This window comes from Akebia trifoliata, chromosome 12 (genome assembly GCF_017979445.1).
Source record: "Akebia trifoliata isolate Shusen 1 chromosome 12, ASM1797944v1, whole genome shotgun sequence".
In the NCBI taxonomy this organism is placed as follows: Eukaryota; Viridiplantae; Streptophyta; class Magnoliopsida; order Ranunculales; family Lardizabalaceae; genus Akebia; species Akebia trifoliata.
The window spans coordinates 30,040,550-30,063,853 of record NC_141386.1 but is presented as its reverse complement, the minus strand read 5'-3'; the positions used below and the strand labels follow the sequence as shown (position 1 = coordinate 30,063,853).

Sequence of the window (23,304 nt, the reverse complement as noted above, 5' to 3'; positions counted from 1 at the left end):
ATCGTGACACCATACCAACTTTCTACTTTTGTTAAAATAATACAAATTTAAGGTGAGAGTAGCCTTATTTTTTTGAGTTGTAATAATCTGACGCTCCCCCCCCCCCCCCTTTCAACGTACGCCACCATCACAAAACCGTAGATTATTTGATTGGTGATACACAAAAAAAAAAAAAAAAAGATTTATGATTCTGCGTATCCCAATGCAAATGATCTATGGTTTTGTGATGGGGGGCATATGTCAGAGGGCAGCGTCAGAAAATCGTTATTCTATTTTTTTAGTTAAAGACAAAGTATCTTGCAAAATGCATCTAAAAGATATTATAACATTGATCAAAAGTTCCAACTTGTTAATATAATTATTAAAATATCGATTTAAGTTGTTTTGAGTAATAAATTAGGCAAACATGAGGAATCATGATAATCTGACTACCCCACGTGACATACTCAATCGACTCTCCTGATGTGACAAGTTCAGGAACCGTAGATATGTACACCTCGGGATACAAAACTACACATTCCAATAAAAAAAAGTGTATTCACCGTATATCCTGAGACGTACATATCTACAGTTCCCAAACTTGTCACATCAAGAGAGTCGATCGAGTGGGGTAGTCAGATTATCAAGAGTCAAACATGATTATGTTAAAAAATATTTTCACTGAATTCACCAAATTCTCAAACAAGGCCTAAACACTCCAAAGATGGGAATATAGAAGGGAACAAAAAATTGACTAATTCTTCTTTCTGGCTTTGAGTCATTAGCCGGCATGCTTTGCTTATCTTTTTCTTGCTCACTTCTTGTGCCTGCACACCCCACCACCACTTGTGAGAATGTGGAGGGCACTTTCAAAGTCTCTCAACTCTCACCTTCTATTGTTTGTTTCTTCTTTTCATCTTTGAACAACAATCGACCGACCTACTCATAACACCACCACACTACCCCCCCACACATAATGCCACCATTTTTTTCAACGGTTGGTGTTGTAATTAAGTCATTAGTTCAGCTTTAAAGAAAGATTGTAATACAAGATAATCTTATTAAGTTAGCGGCTGTCATCCCAACTCCCAAGGCCCCGAACCATTGGATCGTCCTAGAGATCTATAACATATGAATCAATACGATCATTTGTTCTAATCATCATTCGTCAGACCCATTGATCTTATATTGCATTTTAATGATCAAATTAGTAGAAAATTGATAGAATAATAATATTTTTTAAAGTGAAAATTATGTACATTTACCTTCATTTTTAATGTTTATAATTATTTTTTGAAAATTCTTTATTATATTCAATTTTATCGTGGATATTTATTCCTATCGAGAATTGCAGCACGTGACCCTTTCTTAAATCCCGAGAATAGTACATTAGGAAGACTAAGGATAACATTCTTGATTCCAAATTGAAGGGTGGGGATTTAATTGAGACAAAATGGGTTAAGGAGTTCTTGGACTCGAAAATTTTCCTTCTCCAACCGGTGGGATAAAGGAAAGACTCTGGTTCATAACGTTATAGTAGATGTGGCTTATAAGTGTGGTTCTATGCCACCAATTAGAGGAAGTAATCAAAATTACAAATCACTAATGATTTTCTAACTCGAAAATTTTCATTCAGTCTATACTCGACTAATGTGGCAAGGACACATAAACATTGATGCTTCCCGAAGAAAAAGATCTATGGTTTTGCGCTCTTATCATGTCAGCCGCGTACAAATCGAGTGAAAATTTTCGAGTCAGAAAATTACGACTCATTACAAATATATACTTCTTGTATATTAGATATTATGAAATGAGCTAAGATTTAAGGTACATGAATTCCTTTTTCTAATTAAACCAAAGGATTTTTTTTTTTTTTTTTTAATTTCTTGAAATCACAATTCTAAAACAGCAAAAAATATATGAACTTTTGTTCTATTTAGTATTTTGCTATGGAATTTATTTTTACTCATTAAAAGAAAAAAAAAATAATGATCAAAGTTGACCAAGGTCATCAATCTTATAGTTTTCATGACGCGTGCCACAAGTCACGCTGACTAAACCTTATAAATAGAAACTTAATTGTCAATCATGCCCTCAAAAAGTCAAATCTATTCTAAGCATTTAAATGTTGCAGTTTCATGGCTCACCCAATTTGGCAGGTCTTTGATCATAGTTGATCAAGGGACAGATTGGATGGTCATGATCAAAGTGCATTGCTTTAGTATGTAAGCCAGCAACACATAGTATCATTGATGGATGCAAGTTGTAGAGTTGGGTAGAAGGATCAAATCAAACAGCCAAACAAACAAACAAACAAATATCGACCAATAAAATCCCTGAAAATGATGGTCACGAGGTATGTGAGTTATTGGCATATTAAATTGTTACCATTTACTAGTTACTAGGGACTAATTCTTGATCTTGTGCTACAGGGTGTTGGCTAGCTACTCAACTCCACATCTCATATTTTGACAAACATGAATTACTTTTTGATAACAAATCCATGAATGTGGCCCACCTCAACAAATTTTTTGGTGGTGAGCCAAACATTCATGATGAAGACTTGGAGAAATTTTATCAAAAACCCTTTATGATGGTCAATAGTGGGAACCAAACACCAACAAAATATTGTGATCATTTGAAGGGTATCCAAACATTTGAGGGCTGCAAATTTTTATTCTACAAGATTTGACACAACTTATCACAAAGGTTAGTGTTAGGTTATCCCTACCCACCACTAAATCAATACAAAATTTGTGTGCCCCATGCAAATCACTTTAAAAAGGGTTTCTAACAAATTTTTGTATTTCAAAAAATCATTGAAAAAAAATTACAAATTTTTGTGCCAAGGACACAGCCGATAATGAAAAGAAATGAACATAGAGTAATGTTGATTAGCTAACGTCTGAGAAAGTCATAATTCCTTGATCGAAGACTCGGTAAGGTAAATCCCAAACTCTCAATCCAATATACTTGATTGATCGAGAGAATTATTTCGACAATCTATGACTCAAAATCCATAATGGAAAACGACATTGGACATTTTTTCTAATTATACACAATGCAAGAAGGAGACTAGCTGTGACATTGAATCAATACATGATCTTCAACTAGGATGGATTTTACAATAAATTTCTAAACGAATGTATGTCAATATTTCTGAACATGATATAAACAGAACTTCATATAATATAATTAAAATATAAAAATAATTAATAAAGGCAAACATACATTGAATTGATTGCGAAAATCTCAAACATTATATAAAATTTTTATCGACTTAATTGTTTAAGTTCAATTCCATGATCAAAAGAGCTAAAGAATCAGAGAGATTGAAGTTGGACAAGATTTGACACCCACATTATAATAAGAAACTCATTTATGACAAATTTAATAAGGATCACTAATGTTTCAATATGGAACACCAAGGCGCCAGCCTTTGACAGATACTTCGATAGTTTCAAAGCAAATATTTTCAGTAAAAAAAGGAATCTTGATCTTCCCTCAGTTATTTTTCAAGATTTCCAAACTTGGAAATGTAAATTGGATACAGACATGGGGTTAGTTTGGTCACTTAAAGTGTTTTTTACACCACCACCAAATCTGAAGTTTTAACTTGAAAGCTAGAAAAGAAGAAAAAAGGCCAAAAGAGAGAGAGATGAAAGAAACAGATAAGAGAGAATTAAAAAATAATTGATCAATGTGTTTTGGTAAAAGGAGTTCTTAAGTGAGAAAACAAACAGTTAAATAAGAGAATTAATTTGTGTTGTTCATCCATACAAAGACTTAAATCAAACAAACAAAAGTCAGAATTTCATTTACATAAAATTAAATTAAATTAAATAGATTAAAATGTTAATTAATGAGATAAACTAATCAATTGTTACAATAAGTAACAAACCTTCTTAACCCAAAAACAATTCAAAGAAAAAGAATTACAGTCAGCCAAGAACAAAAGAACCCATCTTTTAAAAAGCAAGTGACAAGAAGAAGAATCTGTAAAAAAAAAAAAAAAAAAAAAAGACAGAGAACCCATTTACTCAAATTGCCTAAAATCAAGCTTAATTTAATCACAGATCGTGATTTAGGCCTAAAAAGATCATCTTTTTTACCGCTAAATCCAGGAAAATTTCTCTTTGAATCCGAACCAGAATGCAGAACCCATTACTTGATTGGATCGACGAATTCTGCATCAGAGACTGCGGAGAGTTCAATCTGACTAATATCATCTTCATCGACTGGTGCAGGAAGATTAAGATCTATCAAATTGTCTCTAAATTTAGGAAAAATTGCACTTCTATCTGTAGTTATAGTTGCTGAACCAGAAACATGGGTTCTCTTATGGCCACCAAGAGCTTGTCCAGACCCAAACACCCTGAAACAAACTGGACATTCATGGATTCTTCGATCTCCAACAACATCAACAACGGTCTTAGATTCTTCAGCAACGGAGGAAGAACATGGGGTGTTGCAGTTTTTGATCTTCTTGTGACTCGCTCTGTGTCCACCCAAAGCTTGATAAGATCGAAAAACCTTCTTGCATGTCCCGCACTGGTACTTCCCCCGATTCCGAGTCCGACCCTGAGGAAATTTAACCCCATTTGACTCATCTTCCGTTTCTTCGATTAACTTCTCTGCTTCTTCATCTTTTAACACCCAAACACCTCTCGAAAGCATCATGAGACACCGAGCGACATCTTCTTCTGGGGTTGTATCAGACACCGAGCTAACCGGTTCTGGCTCAACTACTGACTCGGTCTTACTGAATTTGTTCGATTTGGGCTTCTTCAGTTCTCTACGGTTTCGCTTCGATCGTCTTCGAAATGGGTTCTTCGATGACTCTGTCTCGCTTTCTCTGTCTTGAACTACAGACCCAGCATCGACAACGAAAGAAAACTCAGGATCTACTAATCGAAAACTCTTTTTTGGATTCTCTCTCAACCCATAACCAAGTTCCTTCTCTTCTTCTTCTGATGAAGAAGATGAAGAGTAAGAAGTGAACCCAGTCTCATCTCCAAGTTGATGACTCAGTTGGGTCTTTGGATGGTTAGATGGAGGAAGAGGAGGAGGTAGGGTGGCCATATGAGACCTCATGTGACCACCCAAAGCTCTGCCATTAGAAAAGGTTTTGAAACAGAGCTTACAAGTTCGTTTCTCCATTACAGAGTAAAAAAACAGAGAAGGAGTGAGCGAGAGTTCTCTGATTCTCTTTTCTTCTTTGTTTCAGAGAGAGAAAGAAACAAGTACAGAGAGACTGGAAACTAAAAGGAGTAGGTGACAAGTATTCCTCCTCCTTCCACCAAAAGACACAAAAAAAACAAAAAAATATAAAAATTAATATATCAATTTTAATAAATGAAAAAGTGAAAATTTTAATTTCTCTAAATTTAAAACGGCAAAAGAAAAAAATCGTGTGCATGAGAGGAGAAAGAGAGACAGGTAACATGCAATCCTTGCTCTCTTTTACATTTCCCAAAATACCCATTTCACTTCCACCAAAATTTTATTTTAATTTTAATTTTAATAATATTTGTATTTTTTTTTTAATTTTTATTATAGTTAAATCATGATTTTAAATCTGATCCGAGACCAATATTATCCACCAATGAGACGACTCAAACATATTGAAAAATTTGTTCGAGAAGACGAGGTATCGTTCATGGACAAGATGAGACATCAAACTGAATTTTAAAATCACGAGCTAAATTAAATCATAGTTTCAAAAACTCAATGTTAAGTATCTAAATATTAATAATTAAAAATATAATAATATAATGGATCATGTTACATTGAAAATATAACATTCATAATTATATTAGATTTGGATCAAGATGAATTTGGAATAAAATCAAGATTAATTAGATCTACGAATTTTATATCTAGGAGATCATTTCGAATTAGTTGAGAAAGCTTGATCTACCTTGAATCAAATCATTCTCTCATTTTCTTCCATTTTTATTCTTATTCTAGGGTTTAATCATCAAATAACACTGTAAGGTCGTAACAGAGTCAATTTAACATGATGAAACATTAAGAAATGGAGATCATTTTGACTAAAAATGTTATATATTATTAAATTTTACATGTTGTTATTGACTCGCTTTATAAAGAAATCAACTCGTCAAATCGAATGGCTCATTAGATTTTTAAGTTTAAAATATTGCTAAAATAATGGGAGTAAATAATGTTAATGTACCTAAGATTGAAATTAATTATATATAAAAATAAGTGGAAAAAAAAATATACATTTTATATAAATTAAAATTTTAAAAGAAAAAAATATTCAGTAAAAAATTAGCACCTGATCATGGACTCAGCTGATAATTTTTTTATAAGTTTATTTTACTTGTAAAAGGATATTTTGGTCATTTGATCACATTTAAGTGATTTTAAGAATGTTTAGGTTACTAAAATAAATACGTACCCTGCTTAGAAAACTGCTTGATTGTTGTAACAGTGGGGCACGTGGCTTTTTTTTTTTTTTTTTTAATTTCTATTTAAATTATTTTTTATTCTCTGTTACTTTTGCCGGTGTTATTACGCCAACTGTAACTGCTGGTATCTTTCGCATGCCGTCTTGTGCTTTTTTTTTTTCACTTTTTCTTTATTATTAAACTATATTTTTTATTATTATTTATTTAAAAAAAATTCCTGGAAAATTCGTTAAAAATGATTGGAATTATAGTTTTTTACGATTATTTTTATCGAAAATTTGGTAAAAATGAATGGAAGAGATGTAAACGGAACTAACTTTCCTTTTTGTATGGAGTAAACGCCGTTTGGTTAGGAGTAGACTAAGTCCTCGAGTGCTTCGATCTTATTCTAACGTGCGCTTTATGATCGTTGATACATCCTCGTAATGATACTGAATATGAATCTCGAGGAAAGTTTTCAATGAAATTAATGTTGAGGATGTCAGGTGCAGTTTTATTGCGTGGGAGTAGAAGTACGATAGCTTTTGATGAACATTAGAGTGTTCTCAACTGACAATAAGGACTGTCTAGGTGTTATCGGACCCACCCATTTTACGTGTTTCACCTAAAAATGGTTATCAGATTTTTTGATCTCAACCATTGGTTTTTATGACCATATGAGTACTTTTTTTCTGCCTTTAGAAAAATTATTAGAGATCAACGGTTCTGATCATGTACTGGAACTATTGAATAGAAAAAAAAAAAAAAATTACAACTAATCATACACATATATGAATAATGATTTTATGCTGCCCCATCTGGCATACACCCCTATCACAGAACCGTAGATCATTTGTCTCTGGATATGCAAAATTATAAATGTTTTCTTGTGTATCACGAGGCAAATGATCTATAGTTTTGTGATGGGTGCGTAGGGGGGCGTATGTAGACATGGTTTCAAAACTTGTCCAAGATCAAGACATATCGCTCGAGTTGTCTTAGTATTATCCAATAACAAGACGGACGGACAAATCAATGTATTGAACGAGATTTAAAACCTACATTCATTTTTTCTTATTGTTGAATGAGACGTCTCAAACATATTGGAAAACTCATCTGAGATGACTCGGTTTCATTCATAAACAAGATGTCCAAACGAGTTTTAAAACCATGATACCAAAGGGGGGTGTTAGATTATCTATCACGACGCTGCACATATATGTATTTATTAGAGATTAATACTTTCTATTGAGTCAACTAAAAGACATGGATGGATTTACAATGGTGCCCCCACAAAAATTTTCAAAAATTATGAGGTTTATATGCTACTACGACTAACAGTAGCAACGGGGATAAAAACCTTCTACCATCACCTCCACAAAATAATTTAGATTTTTAAGGGTCTTTGCTGCCCCCAAGTAAATAAAATCATTGTTTCGCCATTGGTAAGACAAGTCCCTATTAGGGTTCAAGGAGAATTAACTCTATAAATAAAAATGGTAAATCATTTTTACGAGACTTTCGATTCTAAATCGTGATAACATGACTCTCCCACGTGGCATACTCAATCGACTCCCTGACATGACATGTGCTAGAACTGTAAATCTTTACTCCTTGGGATACACAATGACACATCCCCATAAATATTTGCAATTGTGTATCTCAATGAGTAATGATCTACGATTCTAACACACATCACATCAGGGGTGTCAATTGAATATGCCACGTTAGGGAGTCATTTAATCATTACTCTTTGATTATTCTTTATTTGAAGTTGTCTTCCAAAACAAGCATCAAAGACTTTTTGGCATGTACCACACCGAAACCAATGGCAAAGATGACAACAATAACAAGAGAAGGTTTCATGTTCTATTGGTGATGTCGACTAATTGGATATTGATGACAAAATCACTCAACATTAACAATTGATCGATCAATATAATTAACTAATGGCCTTGATATATCTTCATGAGCTCATCTTCATCTTTATCATCAAGGCCTTATTATAAAGATCTAGGGTCAGTTAAAAGTATCTTGACCCTTCATTCAATTCTATTTACATCCATTGATGAGCTAAAGTCAACTCGAGCAGGTTGTAATGGACTTAATCGATTCATTCGTCAATTAAGTGTTCTCGAAAATTCCTCTGATTTCCAAGGAGTTGGACTCTAGGTCAATTTTGATTGATTTTAGCATTTTTTATATAAATAATTTTAATCCTTAAATATAAAATATGACCTTTTATTATTATATATTAACACAATTATACAAATTATAATAAAAATAATAATTAATTATTCAAGATATTTATGCAAGTATTTTCAATGGATGCCATCAATCTAATCCTAAAAGCTGATTCTTAAAACAATGACTTTTAGGTTAGGATTATTAACCTTTCACTAGTTTTGGATCCATTTTAGAAAGTGTTTCAAAAATTGGTCTGATCCAATAATTTTGTACAAAATGGAAAATTAAAAAAGTAAGAGGAGCAAAAGAAACTAGGGATCTGATGGTTATAGTCATCAGATCAAATGTATGCACATTAATATAATACATCAGGTAACACTGTAAACTTTCAACAAGGGATATTCCTTAGAAAATCTTAAATAAAAAAGCTGAAAAGTGTATCTCAAATCATAATTTTTGATATGGAATATTCTCTCCCATGTGTCACGAATGCACGATAAACCAAATATATACTTGTCTTAACGGGAAAGCAATTAACCACTGAAACAAATGTGATTCTAAAGGGTATTACAGTAATTTAGCATAATTCGAAAATTTGATTCAATTTTAGCCTAAAATACACCTTTCATTTTGTTTCATTCATCGAGCCCATGAGACTTTCTTTTTCAAAACTCATAAAGAGACAAAACGACCACTCTCGCCTAACATTTTTAGTTAAGGGTTTGTTACGTAAGGGTATTTTCGTCATTTTATAATTATATTTTTTGTTTTCCTTTTTTACCATTATTTATTGTAAAATATAGAGAATCACAAAAAATCGTTAGGCGTGTGGACCCTCGCAGCGAAATCTAAACATCTTAAACTAATCTTGTCCGTTGAAATTATGATCAACGGTGTGGATGGGTCAAACGCGAAATCAAGTAGAAAAAGAGGGATCAACAAAATGGGATTTGGTGACTAATGGTCACTTTCGATATTATGGCAATGGTCGTGCCTGTCGTTAAACACAACCATCTCAGCTTTTAGTGCAGCGCGCGGCTTCAGTGTTTTACTTTGGAGAGCGTGGCCCACGTGCAAGGAGTGGGGCCTACAAAATAGTGGGTCCGGACATATATATTGATCCAATCAGGATTGATTTTTGGATTTTATAAAATAATGAAATTTTGGGACTTCTTAAAGAAAATATAAAGTTAGAAGAAAATAAACTTATTATTTTGTTATAAAATTATACATTCAACTATGTGTAATATGAAAAATGTTGAGTGACTACGTTTCACACTTCATTGACATGGAGGTGTGTAGGAAACCATAGATGCATTTTCTTGAGATACGATTTGAGAAGCATCTATGGTTTTGTGCACACCTCTAGGTCCAGGGGCGGATTTACAGTGGGGACAGTGGGGCAATTGCCCCCACAAGAATTTCTAAAATCCATAGGGAGGTATTAATAAATTAAATTTTTTTTTTAACATTCTACTGCTTTGCCCCCACAAAAGTTTTGAAAATTTTTTTATTTGTAATTTGCCCCCACAAAATTTTAACATTCTACTACTTTGCCCCCATAGAAAATCAGAAAATTTTTCTATTTGTAATTTGCCCCCACGAATACAAAATCCTGGCTCCGCCCCTGTCTAGGTCAACACAATATGAAAAAGTCACTCTAGCATGACTCATATAATAGAAATACGTAAAATATACTAACATTTTGAGCCTGGCCAATTTGAGCATTAATAGGATTAGGACTGGCAATGATTCGAAATATATCTAATGTCCGAATTGATCCGATTTAAAAATATGAAAAATTAGATTTTTGGATTGGACTCATATTGAAATCTTAGATCCGAAATAAATTTGGATGTACCCCATACCAATTTGAACATATTTCAATAATATTTTTTTATTATTCTTAATTTCATATAAATACATATGAATATTCAATCTTTTTTATTTCCCCCTATATCTGTAATAGAAAATTAGATTTTTTAACATTTTATATGATTAAATATTTTTCAAAATTTCTGAACATTGATAATTTGAAAATAAGGCACATGTTCGGATCGGTTACAGGTTAAGGACGAAATGAAATAGATCAGATTCGATTTACATATTCATTAATCCATTTGGATCGAATTGGGTACATCGTTAAAAAATTTCGAATCAGTATAGGAGTGGCATTGAACCAATCTATTACCAGCCCTAGATAGGACCTGGTCAAGCACTGGCGAATTTAATGGATTTAAAATTTTTAGGCCAACCCTATTTTTGCATTCTTAAGGTTAAGGTCCTAATCTTTATTTTTATATATATAATTTTAGAATTCATGGTTTAGATTTCATTAAAAAAAATTTATATTTTTTTCTTTTGCCGATCGAATGTTTGGAAAATAAACATCCATTTTTAAAAGAAAAAAATAATTAAATGTTTTTAAAATTTTGTGCTCTATAGTCTATATCAACATGGTACCTAATCATATTTTTTGGAATCACACAAAAAAGTAGTGTTTATAGAAACATGTGATCCTTCAAGCCATGAACAAACAGAAATTCCTTTAAAATGCGTCACCAGACTGCACTCACAAGACATAGGAGATAGGGCGGTGCAAGAATCTCGGGGGGTTACTTTCACTCAATAGGGCATCTCAATAGGGTAAGTCCAGAAAGCGCATGTTAACGCCCCAACTTGTTTATTTCTTGGATGATTTAGACACATCCCTTACATTTTGCTGAATATTAGAAATACACTCTTATATTTTTAAATTAATGACATGCATCCCTTGACCTTAGTCTTCTAAATATATTAAGGAAAAAAGACTCAAATACCCTTATCTTCAAAACCTAGATTTTTCTTCTTAAAATCAATCATCTTCAATTTTTCCAACCTCTATTGTATATCTACTCAAACTTAATCTTTAATTCATCATTTTCTACCTAGTACTAATCATTTACATGAAATCTTATATTTTTCTATCCAAAATCTTATCATTTTCAATTTTTTTTTTTTAATATTTTTTTTTCTCTTCCCAAATCCAATTATCTTCAAACTCTTCAACTTTTAGGGTAGTTTTAATCTATATAACTTTATTTTAATCCTTCATTTTCTACCATGCCTTCTTTGTAGAAAATCCTAGATTTTTCAATCTTAAATTTTGTCATTTTATACTTCCTAAATAGTTCTATCTTGCCTTGAGATTTGAAGGTTGAAGACTTGAAATAGATAAAATCTTAAGATAGTTTATGAGAGTTAAAAAATTTATCCAATGATATTTAAGACGATTGATTTTTAGAAGAAATATCCAGATTTTTTATTAGAGATTTAATATGAGGGTGTTCAAGTCTTTTTCCCTTAGTCTATGTAGAAAAACTGAGGTCAAGGGATGCGTGTCACCATTTTCAAAACATAGTGGGATATCTCAAATATTTAGCAAAACATAGGGGGGCATGTCTAAATCACCCATCTTTCTTTCTTTATTTATTTTTTATCATATCGTGGGTACCCCCACCCTTCTGGTGGGAGTAATCTCACAGTCACACGCACCACATCCTCGAAAAGTCCTATGCACAACCGGTTGAGTCGAGGTCAATCAGACCTAGAGGGTGGCCCCAAGAAATTCATAGTTTCATGGGGTTTCAACACTTTGACCTATTCTTCCGGACCTACACATTACAAAATAATGTAGAGTACATTTGGAAACACAAAATCCAAGAACATAAATACATCATTAGTATCCAGGGGTGCATGGCTTGTTAAAAATTGAAATTATTCAGATTATGGATTTTTGTCCCTATTAATTAATGGAGTAGGTTTGTATGTCCTAGTAAACATCCAAACCTGATTATTTAGCTCTCTATGGCTAAAACTATGGGCTCGTAATTGATAATTTGATAAGGTTAGTGTCTTCTAATACACGAATTTTCCATTCGCCACATTACCATAGGATACAAGCGATCTCGTAGGATAGATTATAGAGATACTTCATATTCTTACCATTTTTTTTTCGATAAATTAACTTTAAACCTCTGAAGTCTGAATTATTTCATGGTGACCACCTAACATTTTGATAATTGTACTTACCTCTTCTTTCATATATTATTTTACTATTGTACCCTCTCATTTTATCCTTTTTAATTAAAAAAATTAAAATCACCCCCATCCAAGCATTCACATTCACTCTCTTGTGCATGAACCCATTTTTTCACAAGGATAACTTTGTTTATCAAATAAAATAACATTTTAAAACGGTAAAATGATCTTTATAAAAAAATTAAAAAAAATTAATTTCTTACTTTTTTTGAATGACAAGGGTTCCAAATTTGTAGGCCCTACTAGTAGGGGCAAGGCATCTAGCCTCTTAAATCACCATATCTCACCCAAATCCCTCGAGTATTTGCAATACCTCACAAACCAGACATACATGAAAGCAGGGATAAATCCCTTTGGATGGCTAATGAGGGGGTTTTAATTGTCTGGTTGACAACAATTAAAGTGAAGTGGGGTATGTGAACCTTTAGATAACTATAAGGGAGGTAAGTGCTATTGAACAATTTATTAGATTGTTCGTTTAACTATTAATTTAAAGTAACATTTTAATATAACTAGTAATGTCATAATATATGAAGGTGCCACTTAGCTAAGTGGTAACGGCTTGAGGAGAGTTGATCCCATGACTTAGGTTCAAATCCAGTTGAACCCATCTTCACCTTCATTAACCAAAATAATGGTATAACACACTACCTGGCCTCCATGTTAACCAATGTTGGCAGTGTTATTTTGCCTAACCCCCACTTAATTTTCATAAAAAATAATAATAATAATAATAATAATAATAATAATAATAATCTTATAATGTATGTATTAATTTTTTGTGGTGATGATTTTCATATTGAGAATCGTAGTAATGCACTTCTTCGACCATTGACTTTTATCGTTTAGTGCATTAACAACTAACAACGAATCCGAATCAATCAATATCAAAGTGCAATAGAGGAGGTGCAAGCTAATTACCTCATTCAAATCTCCAAACATTTTTATTTTATTATTATTTTGAATCGGATTCATATATGACCCATTAAACATTATTTTGTAATTTCTAGCTAGTAAGTTAGATTGCATTAAAAATAAAAAATAAAAAACATTAGATAGCCCGTCTTGGAAATTTTACAATGACGGTGATTTTATTTAATTATAAAAAATTTATACTTTTAATATATAGAAAGCATATAGTATACTTAAAAATTATAATCCACAAATAAAAGTAGTAATATAGTAACTTAAGTTGCACATTAGCCCTTTTAATAATGTTTTATTACTTTTATTCAACAAATATTCCATTATTTCAAAGAGAAATTTCAGCAACACTATTAGTAGAGCATCCATGTATCACACATGCCTTGCCCTATTTTGAGGATTTTGTATTTTTCTACCTTTATCTTGAATATAATAAGCATGAATCCTTTTGAAAGTCAATTTTCTTTATCTAGTATTATAGCCTATAACCACACGGAAACTTGATCCAAATCCAGATTTGATGGGAGGAGAAGACTAGGGCCTTCTGGCTTTTTTCTCGATCCTTCATAAATAATGGAATTGAATCTTCTTTTCACACTACATTCGATATTTTATTTTTTTAGATAAATTTGATGTATTTTTCATTTTTTGTTTTTTCAAGTTTCATGCTTTATAGGTTGAGTATGAAATTTTAATTTTATTTAAAAAATGTCTAGCAATGCTTTATAGATCTTTTCTTCTCGAGAAATACATGTAAACTTGATTTTCTTTAGAGACTTGGAAATTTTGAATCTATATGATCAAAATTTGAATGTATAGGTATTCTTAGAGAATGATTTGACCTGGAGAAGGGTTTATGAGATTGGTCTTCTCTAGAATTGAAATCCAAGTATTATTATTGGAGAATATTATTTCTTCTCTTGATGAGAGTGTTGTCACTCTCCCTATAAGTTCATGAGCCTCTTCACTCATTTTAATTGGTTTTGAGTTGAATCCTCAAACTTATCATGGTATCTGAGCAGGACTTTCTTTCCTCCACGTCATCCAATTCATATCTCCACGTGCTTTGACCAACCTGACCCACACGTGCAGGGCCATGTTGAGTTTAGTCCCACATCTCACACTCATTGTATTGTCTCTCTCCTTAAAAGCTCCTAGCCTCTTCACTTATTGCCAATGGATTTTGAGTTGGACCCCAAATTTATCAGGCCCAATGTTTAAAATAAATAAATAAGCCCGTGAACTTAATCTTAGGTGGAGCTTAGAATCCAATTCCTTAGAGATTCCATGGTCCCTTAATGCAATTGTCTTTAGTATATATAAAATTTATCTTTTACTTGCTTTGTCATTTTACCTTTCTGATACAATTGTACCCATAAATTGTGATATGGGTCTAATTCATGGTGGACTGCTTTCGACAATGGAGCTAAAATCAACTAAATTCCAAGAATTAGCCAGTTTAGTCGTCCAGCATACCAACACCTTATCAAAAACCGCATAAATTCACACCCTAAGCCGCACGTGCTAGTGCCGCGCTTTTTTATCACAGACACCCGTATGGAGCTTCTCACGCTTGCATTTATATGTTGTGTTAGGACCATGGGATAAGGAAACCTTTTTGGGAAAATGACGGAAAAGGCTAATTTATTGAAAATATGTACCTAAAGAACCTCTCGCAAAGAATAAAGCCTCTCAAGGACAAAGACTAGGAGTGCAACTTGATCTGGTTCAAATCGAGAACCAAATCAAACTGAGAGGTTTAGATTGATTTGGTTCGATTTTTAATGAATTTCGATTCAATTCCGGAATAACAAAATAGATAACCGAATCAAATCGAGAACTAAATCCTTATATTAATAATATTATAAATAAATATTATTAATCTAAATAATAAATTATACCCATTTTTTATGGATAGATTAATGACATTTTTTGTATGGATGGGATTAATGACTTCTTTTAATTGATGAAAAAATTATTGACTTTTTTTTTTTTGAATGGATACATTAATGTTTTTATTTCTTTAATTGGTGGATAGATTACTGACTCCCTATATGAGATTTGATATTTATAATTATTTATTTTATTAAAAATATATTGATTCAATTAAAATTTTAAGATATTGGCAATCCATAGAATCAAACCGAACCATACCAAACCAAACCAACCTTAATTTGATTCGGGTTGATTTGGTTCTATGACAATTTGGTTTGGTTCCGGTTCTCATTTAATGGAACTGACCTTGATTGGTTCGATTCCGATTTGACCTCAAACTGTACCAAATTGCATCCCTATCAAGGACTCATCAAAGCATTATTTTACATAATCCCTAAACTACACTTTTGACAACACCTTTAGAACTCTACAAACCGTTTGTTGATTGGTCCTTCCTTGAGTGATTATTTAAGGTACCCATATAATTTAAAATTAATTAAAAACCGTTTGACCTTGGTCTTCTCATATAGATTAAAAAATAATAATCTAATAGCAAAAGAGCCTTTAATTTTTCTTCCCAAAACTATTCATCTTACCTTCTTATGATGCAACGATGATAATGATGGGATGATCATTATCATCCAACTGATTTGGAATGTGTAGGTAGGCAGTTGTAAGGTCTAAAATAGTTAGACCACATCAAATCGTATCAACTTGAAATCCAAAGTGGACTCAAATGAGTCTAATAAAATTATATTAGTTTTATAAAAATTAAAATATATTTTTAATATTTAAAATATATATTTTCTCCAAAAAAAATATTATAGATAACCAAATAATTAGATCAAAATTTGGACCTTATTAAGTGCATTTTCGAGTTGGCTTGACAAGTTGATTCCACTGAATTTGAGCCCAAGTCACTACAAATTCTAATTGAGTTGACTTGAACAATTAAGTTCTATAAAATGCTATCAACTTGATTGGATTTTGTAATGATTCGGCACCAAACTCAGTGGAACCAAAGTTCAAAGTTAACTTCAAAAACTTAACCAAGTTATTTGGTTATATAAAATATTTTGTGGAGAAAAAAAAATATTTTTTATTTATTATATATTTTTAAAATATTCATAATATTAATATAATTTTATTCAATTCGCAAGTTTCCCACTTAATTCAATTTAATGGAGATTTGAGTCAAGTTTGAAAACAATGTTTTAAATATTTAATAGATTTAATATATGTTTAAAATATTCTAAATATTTTACATCTTATGTCAATCTACACACCAAAAATCAGTCCGATCAATCATCCATGAGAGTTAGATGATAAGTTTCAGAAAGAAAAAATAATGAATTTTGGGTCATGTAGATAATTATTATTTAATTTGTAATAGAAGAGTAGGGCCAAGGGACATGTCATCAATTTTATAAAAATACAATTTTCTTATACATTTAAATTGTTATTGTAAGGGTAGTTAAGGTATTTTAATTAAAAGAATACTGCAAGAGGTGGTTTTTAGCCTAACGCGTTATAAATTATGTACATTTTGAGACCGAAATTTTATACCAAGGGACTTTTTAGTAAACACCTTCAAATAGCAAGCATTTATGGTAATTGTCCCAACCTTTTTCCTCCACTTCGAAAGTGCATTAAAACCAATTACCTACAACCTAAAATTGACATTTTCAAGCTGGTTTTTAGTTTACTAAAACACATCACTTTATGATCAAAATGCCCTTGAGTTTAAAATAATTCCATATTCCGAAATTATGAAAGATATGACTCACTTAATGGGTCGGGTATTTTTTTATAAAAACATGCGTGATTATGAATAATTCAACAATCAGGATTTATATGTATCATGAATCTTGATAATATACATTCCATTAATATTTATTATAGACATGAGAATTTCGAGTCTGAAGATCTCTCCTATTTGGATGTGAAGTTGCTAGCATTCTTTTTTAAAAATGGGTGTGAATGGCCACTCGTAAGGTAGTTTTTAAAACATTGTTTTTCATTCGTAGTGACTCTTGTACGGATAAGAGCTATTGATCCACCTAAAGTCTAGGTAAGGAGGTCCATATTTGATAATATAGAAGGGGTTAGGCACTCTACTCCCTCCACCATTGGTGGTAATCTCGGATTCGATCAATTTTTGTAAAATGATATAAAAGTTGGAAAGTTGATTAGTATCCTGAAGTGCAAGAGACTTTGATTTCGATTTAAAACCATATGGGGATTTCTTATGGAGGAAGAGATCCTATCATGATTTATGCCTTTGGACAATCTTAAAAGATGTAGACTTTTTGGTTAAAGGCCCATTTTCATAAGAAAATAGTCCAAGGCCTTAGTTTCAAAACATTTTTATAGTGTGTGCACCAGTGTATGGATTTTTAAGAAATATTTTGAAAATGGTATTTCAAACCTTACCCTTTCGACTGAGTCAAAGCTCAATTTATCGGAAGTAAAGGAAGGTACATATTACATCTCAGAGTTAATCTGAAAGAAAATAAAATTAAAATTAAAAGAGAGAGGAGTATAATAGGGGAAAAAGAGGGGGAATTATTTTTTTTCTTTGTTATTGTTATCATCTTACCTTATTATTATTCTTCTTCTTTGAATTTTCTTTTTGGTCTTCTTGAGGTATGTCTTGTCTTTTGTTTAAGTGACTTGAGTTGTAGATCTTGAGGGTTGAGGTGATGAGTTAATGGATAAATGAAAGTTGAGTGACGAGAGAGTTGAGGGTACTTTAAAATTGGAGGGTTTAGTGATGAGAGAGTTGAATGATGATAGTAGAAGTTTGATGAGAAAATTCAAGTTTTAAGGGTTGAAATTTAACAGGAATTTCAAGACTTGAGGATGATTCAAGCATGAGGGAGTTTGTGTTGAGAATGAAGGGGTTTTATAGGATTTTAGAGGTAATTTTTAGGGGGTAGAATGGGGTGAAGTCGTGAAAATGATAAACTGGTGAGAGATTTATGAATAGGATGTGTGTAATTTAAAGGTGGTGGAAAAGTATTTGTGGAAGGAGGTGTAAATGGGATGCTTGATCCAAATGAGTTAGATTTTTCAACCTATTTGAATTAAGGGTATGTTTGATTGCACATGGAAAATAGGGTGGAAAATCAATTTCCATGGAAAATGGCATTTTTCAAGTGTTTGATTGCACATGGAAATGGAATTCATTTTCCACTCCATTCAAAAAGTCCACTAAATCATGGATTTCACTTTCCCACCCATATGGGTGGGAAAATGAAATCCACCTATATTTTCCATCATCAATTCTTCACCACCACCACCACCACTACTACCATCACCACCACTATCACCACCACCACCATCACCATTACACTAACCTCCTCGTCGTCGTCGTCGTCACCATCGCCGTCGCCATCGGCTCTGTATCCGACCACCTTCTATCTCTTTTTTTCTTCTCCTTCTTCTCCATCCCTCACCTCATCCACCACCACTACCACCACGTTCTCCCCCCATCTTCCTTATTTACCTCCGTCGCCACCGTCACCGTCGTGACCGTCACCTTCGCCGTCACCGTCGTCGCCGTCGTGGCTGCCACCTTCGCCGTCGCCGTTGCTGTTGTGGCCACCACCGTCATCGTCGCCGTCGTGGCCACCACCGTCACCGCCGTCGTAGCCGTTGTGGCCGCCACTGTTGTCGCCACATCCTCCCCCCTCCTTCTTCCTCGTCATCTTCTTCTTCCTCTCCCCCTCTTATCATCTTCTTCCTCCTTCTCCTCTTCTTCTTTTTTCTCATATTTTTCCATGATTTTATCCATGTGAAATCAAACAATGAAATTTGATTTTTCAACCCTGCCTATTTTCCACAACTAATTTTCCATGGATTTCAAATTCCATGGAAAGTGACTTTCCATGCAATCAAACATACCCTAAGTGTTAGGTGAGTTAAATGAGTGGATTTTGGTTAAAAGAATTGAGGTATAAGAGGGTGATTGTTGATATTTTGGGACAGTAGAGGAGATGGTGACACGTGTCCCAAAGGTGTGGGGATGACTTGTGATAAGGGATTTAGACAGAATGATGGGAGTAGATTATGACATGGATGTAGTTTGAGATGTGAGTTTGTTGATTTTTTAGACAAAATATTTTCTAGAACATTGTCTACCGAACGTTATTCATATATATATATATATGGGAATGCTAACGTCCAATAGTCATGGGGACGTTAGCATGTCTAACATTATTTTTCTTCAATATTACCTTTCCTCGTTTTGTCTTTTAGTGAAAAAGACAAGGGTGTATTGGTCTTTTACACAATAAATACTATGATCATTTAAGTATTTTTAATTATATATATATATATATATATAATAAATGTTTTGGCAATCAATGTCAATGCCAACATAATAAATATATTTATAATGTAAAAGACTAACATGCCCTTATGAGATATTATTAAAAAAAAAAAATGTTGAACAATGCTAACGTCTTCATGAGGTCTTGAACGTTAACATTCCCCATATATTAAGCATTAGGTTGGGATCAACCCTCCCTATTTTATTAATAATTCACAATTATAATTTTAAGTTATATCGTCCATAATGATTCTCTTTAGTTCTTAAGTCATGACAGATTCACCCTCAATTACAAAAGAATTCCTTTGTCTAATTCCTAGATGAGCTAATAAATCTACTGTTTTTTTTTTTGTCTTCCTCTAATAAAATCAAATGAGTATGTGGCAAAGGAACTAGCTAAAAGCTTGATTTCCTTTATTTCTTCAGCATAGCTTTAAGATATATCAATCTCACCCTTAATAGATTTAATTGAGAATGAAGAATTAAATAAGATTAAAATCTGATTATAAGTTCTTGCTCTTTGCAAAGCGCGCGCGCATGCATGCACGCACGCACACACACACACACACATATATATGGCTTATCATGGGTATCCTCACCCTTCAGTTGAGACTAATCCCACAGTCACACACACATCGCCCCCTTGAAAATTCTTACGTGCAACTGATTGAGTTGATGGTCAATCAGACCTTCATTGCTTCATGGGGTTCCGAACACTTAACCTACCCTTCTCGAGGAGCTTGTCAAGGCTTGGTTTGCCTTCTAGAAAAAGAGTTTACACCTATTTCTACATGTGCGTTCGTGAGCAATCCCATCTTTGTAAGAATGGCAAAGTACTTTAGTTATGGATGAAGTTCGATAATTTATTTAAATGACCGTCAAGTTATTAATCTGAATTCATTTGATAAGTAATAATGGAATTTCAAACTACTATAATAGGCACTATACATGATATACATAGATACTCACAATACCTTTTGAGAACAACGACCAATGTTCTAATAATGCAATTGATTCTTATAGAGAATTGATTCGAATGGGAAAAGCTTCCTCAAATGAGACCCAAGGGCCGATAAATTATTTCCTTCTCTCGAGACCAGGCAAATATTTATGTGTCAACGGTCGGCCAATTCGGGTTTGCTAATGTGCAATTGTGCGCTAGACGTGCTAACGTTAAATGTTGGACAAGTGTCACACTCTCTGAAGCTTCCCCTACATGTTTAAACTTTAAAAACACATATACCATACAACATGATATATATTATAATATTATTTTATTTAAAAGTCAACTTGTACTTTATTAATTTGCCCCTCCCTGACTATGCTGTACAAGTGGCCCATAATCAACAAAAGGAATTGGAACACCAAGTTAAGGTGGGCCATACAAACCAGATCTGATCAGATTAATCTAACCGTCCATTTTCAGAATTAATAAAATGGTCAAGGTTATCCATTGATAATTGGGTTTTTTACTTTTTATCTGATTGGCTCAATTTTTGATTTTGTAGTTCTATTTGATGAGACTGTTTTGATAGTTTGACCTTCTCCCTGGACGTTTGACCAGTTGGTCAATTGGGCCTATCAAATTCGATGTTGGATATCATATAATACATCATTGTTCTAATGATGGTGGAAATCCATTTTTGGAGCAATATCGAATGTGGTTTCAAGAATTAGAGCTTTTGATCAGATACGTGAACAACTTATTAGTCGGAGATCAGAATGTTTTGAACATGGTTTTAAATCTCGTATGTGACTAAGATGACTTGCTCGAGTCATCTCAGACTAATTAAGCAACGATACGAATTTGCATGGTATCTCAACATTCACATCATCTCGCAAGATATCTTAGATGATATTTTGAAAATCTCAGTTGAGTCAATCAAGATTTTGTAGATTTTGATTAAAATAATTAAAAAATTTAGATTTTAAATATTTATTATATAAATAAACACATGATTTTATAATGAAACATTTTATAATCTATGTTATTTTATTACAACATTATAATTATTTTAATTTAAATGTATGTAAATTAATCAGTGTAAATCGAGTTTAATGGATTGTCTTATCTAAAACAAGTTGACTTGTCCGAGACAACTTGATCTCATCCATGGACAAGATGTCAAACCTAGTTTTGAAAGTATGGTTTTTAACCAGACCTATTCCCATGTGGGAGTCAAATCAAAATGGTTATACTTTTAAAATTATGATAATGAAATCCGCCAATCCAAATTAAGGTTGCGTTTGAAAATATTGGCTAGAAAGTTGTTGTTGTTGAAGCAACAATCAAAATGGTTCTACTTTTAAAATTATGACACTGAAATCTGCCAATCCAAATTAAGGTTGCATTTGAAAATATTGGCTAGAAAGTTGATGTTGCTTAACAATAACGATTGGAGTTTCAACAACTTGAAATCAAAGGAGATCAAAAGGAATAATTTTATTGAGTGTGAGCGAGAACCAACATCAACCGTGATATATCAAACACATTGGTTACATTGTTTCAAAGACAAATGCACACTAATGAGACTAATGCTATGTTTGGTAATACTTTTGAAGTCTGCAGTCTCGAAACTAGAAATTAAACTTCTAAAGTTTCATCTAGCATCCTCCATCGTTAGTTTAAAATTTTTGAATTTCTATTCTGAAGCTTAAAATCTGAAACGAAATAAATGGAAATAAAACTTCTAAAATCTGAATTTTAAAAGTGGATCACCTCCATTCAGACTTTGAAAGTGTTACCAAACACACAATAAGTTGGTGTAGGGTTATCTTAGATCATCTCGCATTGGATCTCTCCACTTAAGGGAATTTTTGAAAGTTGCTAAAATACCCCTCAACTCATAAGAAAGTGATGCAAGTAGAGTGAAACAAGACTGGGCAAATCAGAGTAACAGGAAAACTATCTTCAAATGAGGTTTGAGAGTCACCATCAAATGAATAGCTGAGATAGAACAACACTCCTGATTTCCAACAAATATATCCCTAGATTACTTGTACTAAATAATGGCCCAAAATAAATTAGGGAATTGCTATCAGCACCCCAACTTTTACTTATTATATCTCAATTTGTTAAATTATTTATCATGGCCAATTAAAGATTAAAACACACTTTTCAAATATTACAAAGGTTTGGCTCAAATTATAATCTCAAAGTGTTTTCAGAGGCACTTGAGGCAGACCTCAAGGTGAAGCACACCAAAAGGGTGCTAAGGGGTTAGGGTGAGGCGACCAGCCATCTAAGGCGTGGTTGAGGCATATAAAAGGTGTATGTCTCAACTGAGGCGCAAGTATTGCTGAGGTGTAAGCCTTAGATGTAAATCAATTTTTTTTTTTTAAATTCACTATTAATTTTATGTAAATATTTTTATACACCTATACTTTGAGTACTACTAAACAGGTTGTTATAGATGTTTTAGAAAATGATACCACATGATCAAATCAAGAAGA

At 32.7% G+C, this 23,304-nt stretch overlaps 1 protein-coding gene across 1 annotated transcript; it reads right to left on the bottom strand.

The window, feature by feature from the left end:
• Positions 1 to 3,770: 3,770 nt before the first annotated feature.
• Positions 3,771 to 5,285, bottom strand: LOC147389401 (zinc finger protein ZAT9-like). The gene has a single exon (XM_086419537.1). The coding sequence runs from the start codon at positions 5,137 to 5,139 to the stop codon at positions 4,144 to 4,146; it is 996 nt and encodes a 331-aa protein (XP_086275663.1). The 5' UTR covers positions 5,140 to 5,285; the 3' UTR covers positions 3,771 to 4,143.
• Positions 5,286 to 23,304: the final 18,019 nt, after the last annotated feature.

Bases quoted from the DNA above. Each gene is read 5' to 3' on its own strand.
- LOC147389401 (XM_086419537.1), bottom strand. From the start codon at position 5,139: ATGGAGAAACGAACTTGTAAGCTCTGTTTCAAAACCTTTTCTAATGGC.